This window comes from Eriocheir sinensis, chromosome 43, assembly GCF_024679095.1.
Source record: "Eriocheir sinensis breed Jianghai 21 chromosome 43, ASM2467909v1, whole genome shotgun sequence".
NCBI classification, from domain to species: Eukaryota; Metazoa; Arthropoda; class Malacostraca; order Decapoda; family Varunidae; genus Eriocheir; species Eriocheir sinensis.
Genome location: NC_066551.1, coordinates 3,549,919 through 3,566,644, shown reverse-complemented (window position 1 = coordinate 3,566,644; position 16,726 = coordinate 3,549,919). Strand labels below are relative to the sequence as shown.

Sequence of the window (16,726 nt, the reverse complement as noted above, 5' to 3'; positions counted from 1 at the left end):
CTTTCATTTTTATCTACATTTCTTTCTCGTTTTTTTCTATATCTACATTTTTTTCTATCTTCATAACTGTGTCAATTGCATGCAGATCATTTTTAAAGGCGAATATAATTACTTTTGGCCGAATTTCAATAATAGACATATATATTGAGTAGGGTCACATATTGTCATCTTAATTAACACATATAGGTGTCTCATTTCAATTGTTATTTATTGATAGAGCCTTGACCAACAAATTAAGTGTGTGATTACAGTAACTCTAGTTCACATATACTACACCCTACATATATTATAGCAGTCTGTTTACTGGAGGTTTCTATATATGAGTTTGTCCCCCTTCGTTATTGCGTCAGAGCAACGTACAAGCGTATATCTGGGGCGTTCATCATTCATATAGCGTGCGTTCGACCGCCTTCATAGGAAATGCATGAGTCAGTGAAGTTTTGTTTTCTTTTTCTCATTGTACATTTATATCTTTCAGTTCCTTCTTGTGCTTTATTTAAACGTCAGTATCAATTAATATTCGTCCATTCGGGCTGGTTATAAGGAAAGGTTATATATATTTTTTTGTCAGTCACGTATTGGATCGAGTTATTTCTTTCTCTCATCTTACCATTCAGTTCCTTTTTGTTCTCTCATACACATCAGTTTAATTATCATGCAATGCGTCTCACTTAGTCATCCAATTAATATTCATGGGGAGGTTAGTTAATGAGTCATGCGAATCGATTTTTTTTTCCTCCTCGGACGTTCCTCTCAGTTCGTTTTGTCCTTGATCAAACGTTGGTATCAATATAATAATGCGTCCCAGACAGTCATCCATAAAACGTTCAGGCTTTCGAAGTATAATGGTTCGTCGTTGAGTCACAGGATCGGTATTTCTCACTATATTTCCCGGTTGACTTTCCTTCTTGTCCTTTTCATGCACGGTAGGTCATTATTCACTGTATCCCATCCAGTCATTCATTCATTCAGTCTGTTTTTTTTAAGGGAAGGTATTGGTTATTGAGTCACTTGAAGCTTTTTTCTCAGCTTACATCTCATTTCCTACTTGTCCTTTCATAAACATCGGTATCAGTAATGCGTCCCAACCAGTCATTCATCTATTTAGTATAATTTTGAAGGAAATGTTTGGTTATTGAGTCACTGGAGGCTATTTTTCTCAGCTTACATCTCATTTCCTACTTGTCCTTTCATAAACATCGGTATCAGTAATGCGTCCCAACCAGTCATTCATCTATTTAGTATAATTTTGAAGGACATATTTGGTTATTGAATCACTGGAGGTTTTTTCTCACAATGCATTTTATTTCCTTCTTCCCTCCATACACGTCATTACCAGTGCGCCCAGCCAGTTCGTTCCCGGGCGGGCGGCGGAAGTCTCGTAAAGGTCAGAGGTGGTCATCTAGCCGCCGCCATGTAGACCCGGCAGGACACGTCAAAAGGCGCATTACTTCAATTTGCCCTCTAAAGGGGGTGTGAATGCCTTGGCCTCACTCAATCAGGCTCCCTCATGACGGTGGTCCTTAGAGTGACATCACCATATATCACCCTTTCCCAGAACATCAAGGAATTTAGAAGCTTGCCTCCCTAGAATCTTCATGCATAATTGATATAAATACGTGTAATAGCCCATCAGCGTCATTCTTTCACCCCTATCTCCCTTATGATGGACGTTCTCAGTGACATTACCATATATCACTAATCCCTTCCCACCACATCAAGGAATTTGCCTCCCTAGAATCTTTATGCATGGTCTACTTGTTGTAAATGCGTGTAATAGCCCATCAGCGTCATTCTTTCACCCCTTACCTCCCTTATGATGGGTGTTCTCAGTGACATTACCATATATCACTAATCCCTTCCCACCACATCAAGGAATTTGCCTCCCTAGAATCTTTATGCATAATCTACTTGTTGTAAATGCGTGTAATAGCCCCCAACAGCTTAATTTTTTCACCCCTTGTCTCCCACGAATCCTTTCCCAGAACACTAAGGAGTTTAGAAGAGTCCCCCGTGAATCCTTATGCAAATTAGTTATAAATACGTGCAATAACCCCATCAACGTCATTCCTTCGATCACTCCATAGCTAGAGGAGTCTCCCCCTGAATCCTTGCCGCGCACTTCAAATAATAGGCCATTACCGGCATTCTTTCATGTCGTTTACTTAATTTTTGATACAGCTACGAATATTTAAACGTGATATGTTGTATTGACAGGCTACGGGCTGCTTTTACATATTTAATCCACTCCTCGAGGTGCGTCAGACTTAACATTTTGTGATATTCTGTCTAAAGTAACATCCGCAGCCTCCCAGAAACAAGAGAGAGGGTTCCTTATCCAATATATGCAATCATTTTAATTTCGTTTCATTATCATATCAGATTTACAAGTGTTCGTAGCCTTGCCAAAGCTGTAAAACCTCATTTGTTGATCGAATTTGCCCTTATCATAAGCTTGACTAGTGTTCCTAGCCTTGCCAAACACCTAAAGCATCCTCAGTCTTCATTAAGATACCCTGGAACTAAAAAAGGAGGTCGAAATAATACTGCAGGAGGAAATTCTTTAGCTTCATCGTCATCACCATCTCTGACTTCACAACCAATGCCGTATACATCTCTTGATACGTTTTATCTTTTCCATGTCATCTTAGACCTCACCGAGCGTTCCTAGTCTTACCAAAAGCACAATACATCCTTAAACTTCCATAATAACCAGCCAGAAACCAGAAATAAGGGCCAAATAACTCTCAGAAGGACAAAATTTAGCTGCATCGTCATCACCATCTCAAACAAGTGCCGTACATTTTAGCTTTTCCACATTACCTCAAGCCTTCTCAAGCATTTCTAGCCTTACCAAACACACAATACATTATTAACCTTCCATAATAACCAGCCAGAAACCAGAAATAAGGTCAAAATAACACTCAGGAGGACAAAACTTAGCTTCATTATCATACCCATTCCAGGATTCAGACACAAGTACCGTAGTTTTTAGCCTCTCTACCACACCCACAGACCTTCTCAAGTGTCCCTAGCCTTACTAAACACACAATACATCATTAACCTTCCATAATAACCAGCCATTAACCAGAAATAAGGTCTAAATAACACTCAGAAGGACAATATTTAGCGTCACTGTCTTCACTATTTCAAATACATCATTAACCTTCCATAATAACCAGCCATTAACCAGAAATAAGGTCTAAATAACACTCAGAAGGACAAATTCTCTCTTCAAGCCAGGCGCTCTCCCCTATCGATTGGACGCCGCCTCCGCCCCGCACATCTGTCAGAATGGCTCTCAAGGAGTTAGTCGGGAAAAGTAAGTGTTCACGGCTTTATTTGATTTTACTTGGCTCCTATACCTATACCAGCAGATGCATGAATGTCTGGAGTATCTGTTGGTGCTATGAGAGTGCATGTAGAGTGTCTGTGAGGGTGAGAATAGCGTGATAAAGGCGGGGAAGGGTGGTGGTGGTGGGAGGGTCGTGAACGTCGTCTGCTGCTACTGACCCATTCACCCTTATCTTAGGCCCCCACAGCCCCATTATTATTATTTTTGAGGTCATTTAGTGATATTAGAGCAGTTTTAATGGCCTCTGAAGTCCATAGAGGTCTTACAACTACCCCTGTCACCATGCATAGATTTCGGTTAGATTTCACCCATTAACCCTTATCTTAGGCCCCCACAGCCCCATTACTATTATTATTGAGGTCATTTAGCGATAATAGAGCAGTTTTAATGGCCTCTGAAGTCCATAGAGGTCTTACAATAGGTGCTGTCATCATGCTCAGATTTCCCCCATTAACCCTTATCTTAGGCCCCCACAGCCCCATTATTATTGTTTTTGAAGTTATTTAGCGATAATAGGGCAGTTTTAATGGCCTCTGAAGTCCATAGAGGTCTTACAATTGCCCCTGTCACCATGCATAGATTTCACCCATTAGCTCTTATCTTAGGCTCGCCCAGCCCATTAGTATTGTTTTTTGGTGTTATTTAGTGATAATTAGGAGGCTTTAATGGGTTCTGGAGTTCCTGGGTGTCTTATAATAGGTATAGTCTAGGTCGTCTATCACCATCCATAGATTTCACCCATTTAGCTCCTATCTTACGCCCCCATAGCCCATTAGTATTGATTTTTGGTGTTATTTAGTGATAATTAGGAAGCTTTAATGGGTTCTGGAGTTCCTGGGTGTCTTATAATAGCTATAGTCAGGGACCCTTGTCACTATCCATAGATTTCACCCATTAGCTCTAATCTTACGCCCTCCCAGCCGATTAGTATTGATCTTTGGTGTTATTTAGTGATAATGGGAAGGAATTAATGGGTTCTGAAGTTCCTGGGTGTCTTATAATAGGTATAGTCAGGGGCCCTTGTCACTATCCATAGATTTCACCCATTAGCTCTAATCTTACGCCCCTAAAACCCATTATTTGTGCTTTTTTACGTCATGTAGGAATAATTGGGATGGTTTAATAGGTTCTGAAGCCCCTAGACTCATTATGATAGCTGTAGTCTAGGGTCCCTGTCACCGTACATAGATTTCACTTTTACACCCATATCATACGCCCCCAAAACCCATTATTATTGTGTTCAGTGTCACTCGGTACAGTTATTGGTGTTTCTAAGTGCTAATGTCCCTAAATACCGTATAGTAGTAGTTTTAGGATGCGAATTCTCTCTCTGTATTGACTACCTTGTGTTGTTTATGTGAAGGTCATTTGTTAGCTTTCTCTGTGTATGTATTGAAGAGATGGTGTGTGGTGCAAGACATGGGGAGGATGATTTTTAGGGAGGAGAGAGTATTCGATCGTCAAGAGTGGAAGAGGCGATATTATAATGATTTCCTGTGTCTTTTCCTCAAATTTCTTACATTAGTTTACTTTCTCTGTGTATGAATTGAGGAGACGGTGTGTGGTGCAAGACATGGGGAGGATGATTTTTAGGGAGGAGGGAGTATGCGATCGTCAAGAGTGGGAGAAATTATATTAAAAAGATTTCCGTGTCCTTTCCTCAAATTTCTTACATTAGTTTACTTTCTCTGTGTATGAATTGAGGAGACACTGTGTGGAGGAAGACATGGGGAGGATGATTTTTAGGAGGAGGAGTGTGCGTCCAGAGTGGGAGAGATGATATTAAAATGATTTCCCGTGTCCTTTCCTCAAATTTCTTACATTAGTTTACTTTCTCTGTGTATGTATTGAGGAGACACTGTGTGGAGGAAGACATGGGGAGGATGATTTTTAGGGAGGAGGGAGTATGCGATCGTCAAGAGTGGGAGAAATTATATTAAAAAGATTTCCGTGTCCTTTCCTCAAATTTCTTACATTAGTTTACTTTCTCTGTGTATGTATTGAGGAGACAGTGTGTGGAGGAGGACATGGGGAGGATGATTTTTAGGGAGGAGGGAGTGTACGAGCGTCAAGAGTGGGAGAGATGATATTAAAATGATTTCCCGTGTCCTTTCCTCAAATTTCTTACATTAGTTAGCTTTCTCTGTATATGTATTGAGGAGACAGTGTGTGGAGGGGGACATGGGAAGGAGGATTTTTAGGGACGAGAGAGTATGTGATTGTCTGGAGCGAGAGACGATATCAAAAAGATTTCCTGTCCTTATCTCAACTTTCTTACATTAGTTGGCTTTCTCTGTATATGCATTGAGGAGAGGGTGTGTGGAGGAAGACATGGGAAGGATGATTTTTAGGGAGGAGAGAGTATGCGATCGTCAAGAGCGTGAGATGATATTAAAAAGATTTCCCGTGTCCTTTCCTCAAATTTCTTACATTAGTTTGCTTTCTCTGTATATGCATTGAGGAGACGGTGTGTAGAGGAAGGTATGGGGAGGATGATTTTTAGGGAGGAGGGAATGTACGAACGTCAAATGGGAGAAACGATATTAAAAAGAGTTCCTGTTCGCTTTCCTCAAATTTCTTAGTTAGTTTACTTTCTCTGTGTATGAATTGAGGAGATGGTGTGTGGAGGAAGACGTGGGAAGGATGATTTTTAGGGACGAGAGAATATTTGATCTTTAAGAGCGTGAGATGATATTAAAAAGATTTCCTGCGTCCATTCCTCAAATTTCTTACATTAGTTAGCTTTCTCTGTGTATGTATTGAGGAGAGGGAGTGTGGAGGAAGACATTGGAAGGATGATTTTTAGGGACGAGAAAGTATTCGTTCGTCAAGAGTGGGAGAAACGATATTAAAAATGATTTCCGTGCGCTTATCTCAAATTTCTTACATTCCATATCAACACCAAACACTAGACGAGGAATTTTTGTAGTATTTTGCATCTGGTTGGGGAGCTTACAAACGTGCTGTGTTGAACCATGGATCTAGAAATGGCCCTTGCCCCCTAGTGTATCGTTAACCTTACACTTGTGTTGAGGTGTGTGTGTGGAGGAAGACATGAGGAGGATGAATATTTGGGAGGAGAGAGTATGCAATCGTCTAGAGTGGGAGAGACTCGTAGGGGTGTATTACTAAACATTTCATCGCCAAAGTTCACCTATTTGACAAGGCTTTCGTAAGAGTTTTGGGCATTTCCAGAAGTACTTTTATGACCCTGGTGGTAGTCTGACCCTTCTTCTGTACCATGAACCTAAAGAACCACTCATTAGAACCTGATTGATCCCCTCTTTGACCTTTAGAAATAGTTGATGTGAGAAACCAATGTGTCTTATATTATTGACCATAGCCTGTCCAACCCCATAAGGGAAACTAAGGATGTTAAATGAGAATATGATGTATGTTTATTGAGGATTGCTGCTTAGATACACAGTTCAACTCGGACGTCTCACATTAGTCGTATTTACTAGTCAAATGAATTGTATTGTTGGGGGTTATTTAGCAGAATGTGGTGATGTCTAGTTTAGTATCTTATCAGCCTTTCTTATTTTCCCAGATTATTGAATGTACTTTGGTGTATTAGACTTTCAAAGACACGCCTGGACCTGTCTGATGGGTGAGCGTCCCATAACTCACTCTGCGATTAGGGTACTGGTTAACCCGTCCGCTGCGATTGGCATGGAATTTGCTTTCTCTGGTAGCCTGGTAACATATACTCCCAGGTCTTTCTCTGCCTCTGTGGTGGATAGTGGAGTGTTTCCCATGTGGTATTAGTATGCTGGATATCCCCTCCCAAGATGCATGACTACATTTTTCTTCATTGAATTGTAGCAGCCACTTTTTGTTCCATTCCTGTAGCTTGGTGATGTCTTCTTGTAGGAAATCCGCAGTCAAGGGGTTAAGGAGTGGCTTTCCCATCTCGCTGGTCATGGGTTTGATCCCTGGTGCCGGTGAAACGCTTTCCTGGTCTGGATTAATTTCTCGTTTGTTTCGTGACATGCTGTGGTTGTGTGGGTATACAGGGAAGAGGATTTCGGTCAGTGCAGTTACAGACTATAGTTGATCTTGGTCCTCTGTACTTCCTTTATCAGCCTTCTTGTTATTGGGGAAGCAAGTTAGTCTTTTTTTATTTATTTTTTATTTTTCCATTTGCCTGCTTCCTGGTTCCAGATTTCTTTTTCATTCACTGTCATCCTTCTTTACCTTCCCCTCCATTCCTTTTCTGTTTTTTTTCTTTATAATATTTTACTGTCATCTCTTCCTTCCCTGCCACTCCTCTCCCTTGTGTGTTTTTAATCTTTTACGGCAGTTTTGTTTCTCTTCCCCTCCACTCCTTCCCTTCTGTTTTTTTTCCTTGTTTTCATAATGTCCTATGATTCTATATCAGGACAAGTTGGTTGGTGGACTTTACCTCCCTGAGCAAATTTGTACTTTACCTCCTCCTTTCATTCTTCTTTCCTTTCCTTTGGTGTAGTGGTTAGCATGGTTAGCTATGTATCATTGGGCCAAGTTAGACCTCGCCCTGGTCTGTCAGCACCTAGCCCACCTTGCTCGTCATCCCAACATGCTGTCTGGTTGACAAATGGGTACCTGGATAAACCTGGGAAAGGTAAACTATGGTAACCTTTATGCCACACTGGCCTTGTGTTCGAGGATAATGTGTTTTTACCCACCACAGACTAACGGTGATAAAGCATTGAGGCCACATACCTCTTAGCGCATGCTCCCAAGTATGCTTTCTTTTTCTTTGATAAGATATGAAACTTAATTTTATTATAGTAGTAATACTTGTGGTAGGGGCTTGATGACATAAGTGAAGTGTTTTACAACACAGACCATCAGGAAGACTACCTAGAAAGTAGAGGCTGGGGAAAGGCTCTAGTTGTGACCCCAACCTCATTCTGGCGGGTGACCCTCCCATGCGGTGGGCCCCCTCATTGCTTTTGTATAGGGTGAGTCTGTTTTTTTCATACAGCGAGTCTGTTACCTATGTTGAGTGTGGGGGAAAGCCTCTGGGACTCCTGCATCCCAAAGGGGGAAAGGTCCCCTGACCCTACATTTTGTTTTGGTGGTGGCTGGGATGGTGTAGATGTGGCACCCTTGGGGTAAATCTTCAGTGTATGCCCCCACTGATTGACCATGTGATAATGTGTCTGCAGGATTGTGGGTTATCGCTGGAATGACTTTGTGTCAAATTGATGACCAGTATGTGATATTGAATCAAGGGCTGTTACCTACATAGTGAATGCCAACTTCAGTTGTTTATGCATGCCGCACGTTATAAGAAATAGTGGACTAAACGGGAAAAAAGTTAAAATTGAGATAAAGAGATTTTGGGAGGAGTTTGGGCAGTGTTTGAAATCTTTTGGGAATGAAAGAAGAGTATTTGTGTTAGGGGATTTAAATGCAAAATTTGGAAATATGGATATTGGGGGTGTTGTTGGGAAGTGGGGTGTTGATGAAGGGAAAGTTAAAAACAGAGGCATACGTTTTAGCAGCGCATGGCATCAGTGTTCATCTCTGTTGCATTGGCCCATGAGTCTGTAGTGGGAGAGAACCCAAAATCCCAGGACACAGGGCAGATGTGACATTTGCGTTACCACAGTTTACCTTTACCTTTGATAATAGGTTGAAGCAAGATATATTAGATGCAAAGGTTGTGAAAGGAATGTCTAATTGTTCAATATACTTTGCAACAGTAACAAAAGTAAGGATGAGAGAAAAAATATACATACATTCTCCATAACTCTAGTAGGGAGGGAAAACTTAACTTAGATACTTAATGATATAAAATGACTACAAGAAGCAGCTAGTTGGCCTACACATGGTAGCTCCTGTATACCAGTCACGGGGGAAGTATTGTATTTGGACACCACACTCCAGATTCCCACTGTATTATCCTGATTTTAATTGGATTTATGAATAGCTATTTCTAGCCCTGAGAGTGTCCAATTTATCCCACATCCAGAATATGAATAACCAATTTAATGATGATTTGCTGTATACTCCATCTGTCTTCTCCAATCCATGAATCTTTCTAATCTCTATTTGAAACTTTCATTATTGTCTGCTTTTACTATACAGTGGTTAAGTAGTTCTTTTCATCCAATACCCTATTTGTAAACCAGTTCTTCTTTTGTCTTTCTCTTGAACATCAATATATCCAAATTATCATGCCCATTACTGCAGGTCCTGTTTTCATTCATTTTCAGTAGTGTAGAAATACTTAATCATCAGCATCTCCATCTACAAGCTTATCTCCTTTCACATATTTTCCTTTATATCTCAGTTGCCTTCATTGATTTTCACATATCTCTTACTTGTTCTTCCGCTTCTTGTAATTCATCAATATCACCTCATAAGTTTGGTGATCATCATTTCTCCTCTCTAGGTGTTTTTCCTTCATATTTCACTTACCTTCATTGAACCACGTATCTGTTTTATTCTTATCCTTCTTATGCTTTATCATCTCTTGTTTGGTCTTTATCTTTTTTCTTCTCTGTGTGTCCAAACTACTTCATTCTTCTTTTACACAATTATTTTCCTTCATATCTCAGCGGCTTTCATTTATTCTCACATATCTATTACTTCTCTCCACCACCCATTCTTCTGCCTCATCAATACCACCTCCACCAACACCTCCAACCCATACTAGATCTTATTTAATTCCTCTCTTTTATGTCTAATTTGATAATGTTTATGAGATATTAATGTTGTACAAAGGAAAGGGGATGCAGGTGTTATCCTCCTCAGGCTCACGACAGCTTAGTGGTGGGAGAGGGAGAGGGAGAGCACCATTGCCTTGTTCCCCATGTCAGGACCTTCGTAGTTGCTTTGCCTTGTGTTCAGGGTATGGGTGGTGATTTGTATGGCAGTGGGTGTTGGCTTGATTAGGAGGTGCTTGTAGGGTGTAGAGTGGGGGGGGAGGGGAGCGAGGTGTGTGTGTGTGTGTGTTCGTTCGTTCTTGCTTTTTACCTTCTATAAATTTCCTCATTCTTATCTTACTGTTGTTAATCTTTGTTTTTTCCTGTCATACATTTCTTCATCTTTATCTTATTTTTTCCTCTTTTTCTTACCTGCCTTCTCCATCCCTCTAGTCTAATGACTCCACCACCTGAGCAGTCCAAATACCTGTGTGTGTGTGTGTGTGTGTGTGTGTGTGTGTGTGTGTGTGTGTGTGTGTGTGTGTGTGTTAAGTAGTTTCTGCGTCAGCATCATCTGTGTATGAGTCATTCTCTCTCTCTCTCTCTCTCTCTCTCTCTCTCTCTCTCTCTCTCTCTCTCTCTCTCTCGTGATGCTTATTATAGGTTATTATGCCGTGTGTGTGTGTGTGTGTGTGTGTGTGTCACCCCGCACCACACAACATGTTCAGACACGCCTCACAGCACCTAACACCCACATCCACCAGTCTGCCAGCAACATGACGTCATCCACCCACCCCTTCCTATCCCCCCCTTCCCCCCTTCTCCCCCCACCCCCTGAACAAGGCGACGGGATGTGACCTTTGCTCTCATTACAAACCAATCATGACGTCACTACTTTGCCTCCTCCTCCTCCTCCTCCTCCTCCTCCATCATCTTTCTTCTTCTTCCTTTCTTCTATTCCCTTTACTTAGACTTCCTCATCCTTCCCATCTCTTCCTATCACCATCCTCCTCTTCCTTCTTCCTTTTCCCTTTCCCTCTCTTCCCGTCTTCCCTTCCTATCACCCCATTCCCTTCCTCTTCCTCTTCCTTTTCCTCTCATCAGGCTCCCTCATCCCCTTTCTCTTCCTTCCTCTCTTCTATTCCCCTTCAACTGTCTCCCTTTCTCCTCCTCCTCTCCCCTTTATTTGCTTCTTCCATCCCCTTTTTTCCCCTCCTTTCCCTTTGTCATCTTCCCTTCTTCTTCCCCTTTTCCTTCCCTTTCCTCCTACTCTTCTTCCCCTCTTTAGTCTCTCTCTTCCCCTCTCTCCATCTCATTCCCCCCTATCCCCTCTTCTCTTTTCCCTCTTCGATTTTTTTACTCTCTCTCTCTCTCTCTCTCTCTCTCTCTCTCTCTCTCTCTCTCTCTCTCTCGACAGGTATGGATAGAGTGGGGGGGAAGGGGGGAGGCGTGTTTTTTTCGCTTAATTGATAACATGAAAAACACGTCCACACCATATACATATTTTTCTGTTATTCTTATTTATCTTATCCTTTCCATCATCAAATCTGCCATCCCCCCCCTCCCCCCCCCTCTCTCTCTCTCTCTCTGTCTGTCTCTCTCGCCCCACCAGTGACGTCATAGTCTATCCATGACGTCACCAGACCGTTTCCATGGTAACAGTCTGACCCCTCCTACGTGTACGCCGACGCCCATTCATAGAGACAGGAGGAGGAAGAAGAAGAGGAGGAGGAGGAGGAGGCAAAAAACTATATAGAGACAAAGAAACAGGTGACTTATGCGCGTTGGTCTATGTCAGGGTTGTGTACTAGGGAGGAGGAGGAGGAGGGGGAGGAGGAGGAAGGTTGGTGGAGGGGGACGAGGAGGAAGGTTGGTGGAGGGGGACGAAGAGGAGAAAGTGCTGGTGGATGCGAGGATGGAAGACTGGTTATTGTGGAGGAAGGAAAAAGAGGAGGAGGGAGGAGGTGGAGGAGGGAATAGTGGAGGAAGACTTGGAGGTTATGTGGAGAAGGAAGACGAAGCGGTGGAGGTGGTGGATGCGAGGATGGAAGACAGGTTATTGTGGAGGGAGGAGGTGGAGGAGGAGGAGGAGGAGGAGGGAATAGTGGAGGAAGACTTAGAGGTTATATGGAGGAGGAGGAGATGGGGATGGAAGCAAGGATGGAAGACAGACAAGAGTAGTTATTATGGGCGAAGGAAGAAGAGGAGGAGGAGGAGGAGGAGGAGGAGAGGCTGCATTGAAGAAGACGTTTTGTGAAGTAAGAGCCGAGTGGTAGTGGTGATGATGGTGGTGATGGTGGTGATGGTGGTGGTGGTGATGGTGGTGGTGGTGGTGGTGATGGTGGTGGTGGTGATGGTGGTGGTGGTGGAGAACTATGAACATTAGAAACACAAGGATGATTGCAATACTCTGGCAGGCCACAAGACGTCCTTTGTTGCTCTCCATTCATCTCTCTCTCTCTCTCTCTCTCTCTCTCTCTCTCTCTCTCTCTCGTCGGTGGTTGAAGATAATTTTAACTTTCAACATTTTAATCCTTAGAAATACACACGTAGTAGTAGTAGTAGTAGTATTCCTTTCCACGTAAAATGTTCCCTCTCCGCCTCCTCCTCCTCTATGTGCTTTGTTCATAAGTTAAAAAAAAGGTCTTGTATTTTATTTTTTTATTTTTTACTCGAATTGTCTGAAGAGGATGGATAATGCTTGCTTCCTCCTCCTCCTCCTCCTCCTCCTCCTCCTCTCCTCCTCCTCCTCCTCCTTTATCATCACCACCTTTTTATTTTACATATCTGGTGAAGAGAGAGAGAGAGAGAGAGAGAGAGAGAGAGAGAGAGAGAGAGAGAGAGAGAGGGCGGGGGGAGGGGGCGATGCGTGGGTGGTTGGCAGTGCGTGGGTGGGATGTAAAGGGAAAGCGGATGTGCTGTGTGTGTGTGTGTGTGTGTGTGTGTGTGTGTGTGTGTGTGTGTGTGTGCGATGACAGATGGTAATTATTCGCACACACACACACACACACACACACACACACACACACCTGTCTACCTTCCTACCCTCTCTCTCTCTCTCTCTCTCTCTCTCTCTCTCTCTCTCTCTCTCTCTCTCATTAAATCACCAGGCTTTCCTTATTACGCCTTCCTTCACTCTGTATGTCCTTCCTTCCTTCCTTCCTTTCTTCCTTTACTTCACTCTTTCGCTCCTATCTTTCTTTCTTTTTTCTTTCCTTCTTTCTCCTTGTTCATGCATTTCTCATTATTCTGCATGTTTTGTATTTCGTCTCTCTCTCTCTCTCTCTCTCTCTCTCTCTCTCTCTCTCTCTCTCTCTCTCTCTCTCTCTCTCTCTCTCTCTCTCCAGGCACTCTATCACGCCCACGCCTTTCCTCTTTTCGTAACTTTTTTTTCCCTCCTCCCTCCTCTTCATTATCGTAACACCACTTTTGCTTTCCCTCCCTCCCTCCTTCCCTCCTTCCCTCCCTCTCTCTCCCTCCCTCCCTCCCTCCTTCTCTCATTCACTTCATGTCCCCTTTTTTCCCTCCCCTTCTTTCCCTCACGCCTTTCCTCCCTTCCCTTCCTCACTCCCTCATTTCCCTTCAATCCTACCTCCTCCTCCTCCTCCTCCTCCTACCCTCTGCCCCACCTCATTCTCCAAGCACCACATTTCCCCTCCCCCCACCTCCTCCTCCTCCTCTTCCTCCTCCTCCTCCTCCTGGGTGTAAGGTGGGGCGGGAGCGGGGGGGGGGGTGTTCGTGGAAGCGGTATTGATCAAAGGAGAATGCTGGAACCACGTTCGTACCCGTGGCAGCGACTGTGGCTTGGGCCGAGAGAGAGAGAGAGAGAGAGAGAGAGAGAGAGAGAGAGAGAGAGAGAGAGAGAGGGGGGAATGGGTGTTAGGGAAATGGGTTGTGGTATTTTTATTTTATTTTATTCTTTTTCTTTCTTGTTTTGTTGTTTATCTTCTTCTTCATACTATTGTTTTGCTTCTATATACATTTTTTCCTTTTCTTTTATTTCTTCTTTTTCTTCTTCTTTTTCTTTTTCATATTATTTTGCTTCTATGTACATTTCTTCCTTTTTTATCTTCTTTTTCTTCTCCTCCTCCTCCTCCTTCTTCTTCTTTTTTTTCTTCTTCTTCCTCTTCCTCTAAGCTCCCACCATCAGTGGTCCAGTGTAACACGATTGATTCCTTTAAAAACAAGCTCGACCGTCACTTCCTTGAACTTAATATTAACTAGAGTAGAAAAGCAACGTTTTGGATCCATCTGATTAATGTAAAATCACTTAGGTTTAAGGACAGACCACCTAGTCTGGACCATGGGGTCTGTGTGGTCTGATTTTCTATGTAATTCTATGTAATTCTAAATCCTCCTCTTCCCGCTACTCTTGTTCGATTACTCATATCTCGACTCTACCCCCCCCCCCTCTCTCTCTCTCTCTCTCTCTCTCTCTCTCGGTAGCCTTTGTTTATCTACCTATTAGCGTCTTTCACTAACACTTCTTCCTCTTCTTTTTTTTTTCTCCAAGACTTACTTTCCTTGTCTCTCCCTCTCTCCCCTCCTCCTCCTCCTCCTCCTCCTCACGTTTTTCTCTGCGTCATGCACAGGTAATGGATGGAGGAGGAGGAGGAGGAGGGGGGGGAAGAAGAGGAGGAGGAGGAGGTTGCTTTGTGTTTTAAAGTGTCTTAAAACGTGCGTGTAACATTTTTTGTGGGGTACTTAAGGAAAGAGTGATGTTATTATTGTATAAGTAATAGTAGCAGTAGTAGTAGTAGTAGTAGTAGTAGTAGTAGTAGTGTGTGTGGAAGTGTGACTGCGTGCACTACTTGTTAGAGGAATTGTTTTATTGCCAAACACACACACACACACACACACAGGATAACAGGGAAGTGAGCCTCGCCCTTTAAAACAGTTGGGACGCTTTCCAGGCTCCTCCTCCTCCTCCTCCTCCTCCTTGTCCGTTCTTCCTTCCTTCCTTCCTTCTATTCTTCCTCCATTCCTTCGTCCCTTCCTTTCCTTATTTATTTTCTTCCTTCGTCATCCCAGGCTTCTTTTTTTTCCTCCTTTCCTTCTTTTCTTAATTTCTTTCTTCCTTATTCTATTCCTCCTTTCTTTTCTTCCTTCCTTCATTCCTTTCTCATGTTCATTCGTAGATCCAGACTCCACTTTTTCTTCTTTCCTTCTAGTTCATTCCCTTTTCTTAATTTCTTTCTTCTTTCCTTCCTTTCTTCCTCTTCTTTCTTTCATTGATCCAGGCTCTACTTTTCCTTCCTTCCTTCCTTAGTTCTTCTCTTCCTTTCTCCCTTCCTTCTCTGCTTCCTTCTCTCATTCTTTCTGTTGTTGTTGTTTTGATATCCAGGTGATGTTACTCTCTTGAATAACAACAAAGATAGGCTATGTCTGCAACTTCTAAATGGTGGCAGAAGTGGGATACGATATCAGTTTCATCTCTCCAGCGTTGCCAAATTATCGTACTCATCGCATTGCATTTTCGTCGTTTCGAACCGATAACTATAGCAGAAAACACAATCATCAATAAATAACAGTTTTAATGCTAACTTTGATGATTTTCTGTCGTTGTTTGTGTAGGTACGAGAGTCTGAGGCTTAAAAAATGATAAACACGTTATGGTGAATACGATAATCTGGCACGCTGCATCTCCCGAATATCTGCTTATGGAACGCTATTTCTAGACGGTTTAAGTAATGTATCAGGAGGTTATTCTTGGGGTGAGTTCCGATTCAGTGTTGGCATGGTATGAATGTCACCTTCGGGTCGTATCACAAGACATATCGCAGCCCAAGAGCACATATTTGACAAGGCTTTCGTAGGAGTTGTAAGCATTTCCAGGGGTAGCTTTATGACCCTGGTGGTAGTGTGAGTCTTCTTCTGTACCATGAACCTCAAGAAACACTCATTAGAACCCGACTGACCTCCTCTTTGACCTTTAGAAATAGCTGATGTGAGAACTGAAAAGTCTCTTACAATACCGACCTTTGTATCGTTGGGTGTTGAGAAGCTTGGGATACTTAGACCGGCTTTCATTTGTTTTTTCCGACTCCTCTATTTCTGTCCATAGTTTCCAGCGTCTCCCTCTCCCTGTCCTTGAGTCCATCGTCTGTCTCGTCTGCTGGTGGTGGTGGTGGGTGGATGTCACTTGGCGCTAATCGATAGGGTTTTTCTGACATGTTTTTGCGCGGTGGGAAAGTGATCTTGAGCAACGGCGTGCGTTCAGTGATCTTGGTATGCTATTCTGAAGGCAGACTAATGCATCCCATCCCTTATATACTAGCGGTCCAGGAGGATTATTTGCGTCATTAAGGGCCATATCTTGTTACATTTTTGGGTAGTTAAGGAAAGAGATGTTATTAGTGTAAGTAGTAGTAGTAGTAGTAATTGGGCTGCTCAGGTGTGGAGTCATTAGAGGAGTGGAAAGGGCAGGTAAGAATTAGAGGGGGAAAAAAAAGGTAAGATAAAGATGGAGAAACGTATGATAGGAAATAATATGAACCTTAGGGTCATATTCTTAAACATTCCGGCGCCCAAGCACATACATTTAACAAGGCTTTCGTGGAACTTGTGGGCATTTCCAGGGGCAGTTTTATGACCCTGGTGGTAGTCTGACCCTTCCTCTGTACCGTGAACGTAAAGAAACACCCATGGAGACGCGTTTGACCTCTTATTTTGCCTTTAGAAATTATGGATGCAAGAGAAGGGAGCGTCTATCAACACCGACCTCTAAGACCAA

At 42.7% G+C, this 16,726-nt stretch overlaps 1 protein-coding gene across 4 annotated transcripts in view; it reads left to right on the top strand.

Moving 5' to 3' along the window:
* Positions 1-16,726, top strand: part of LOC127010328 (protein ROP-like) — a 44,293-nt gene that overhangs the window by 333 nt on the left and 27,234 nt on the right. For 3 of the 4 annotated variants that reach the window (XM_050884213.1, XM_050884210.1, XM_050884212.1), the window contains exon 2: positions 3,240-3,322. In XM_050884213.1, the coding sequence (XP_050740170.1) occupies positions 3,295-3,322 (28 nt within the window). In that variant the 5' untranslated portion in view covers positions 3,240-3,294. The remainder of the gene's footprint in view (positions 1-3,239; positions 3,323-16,726) is intronic. The other variant, XM_050884211.1, reaches the window with a different exon arrangement.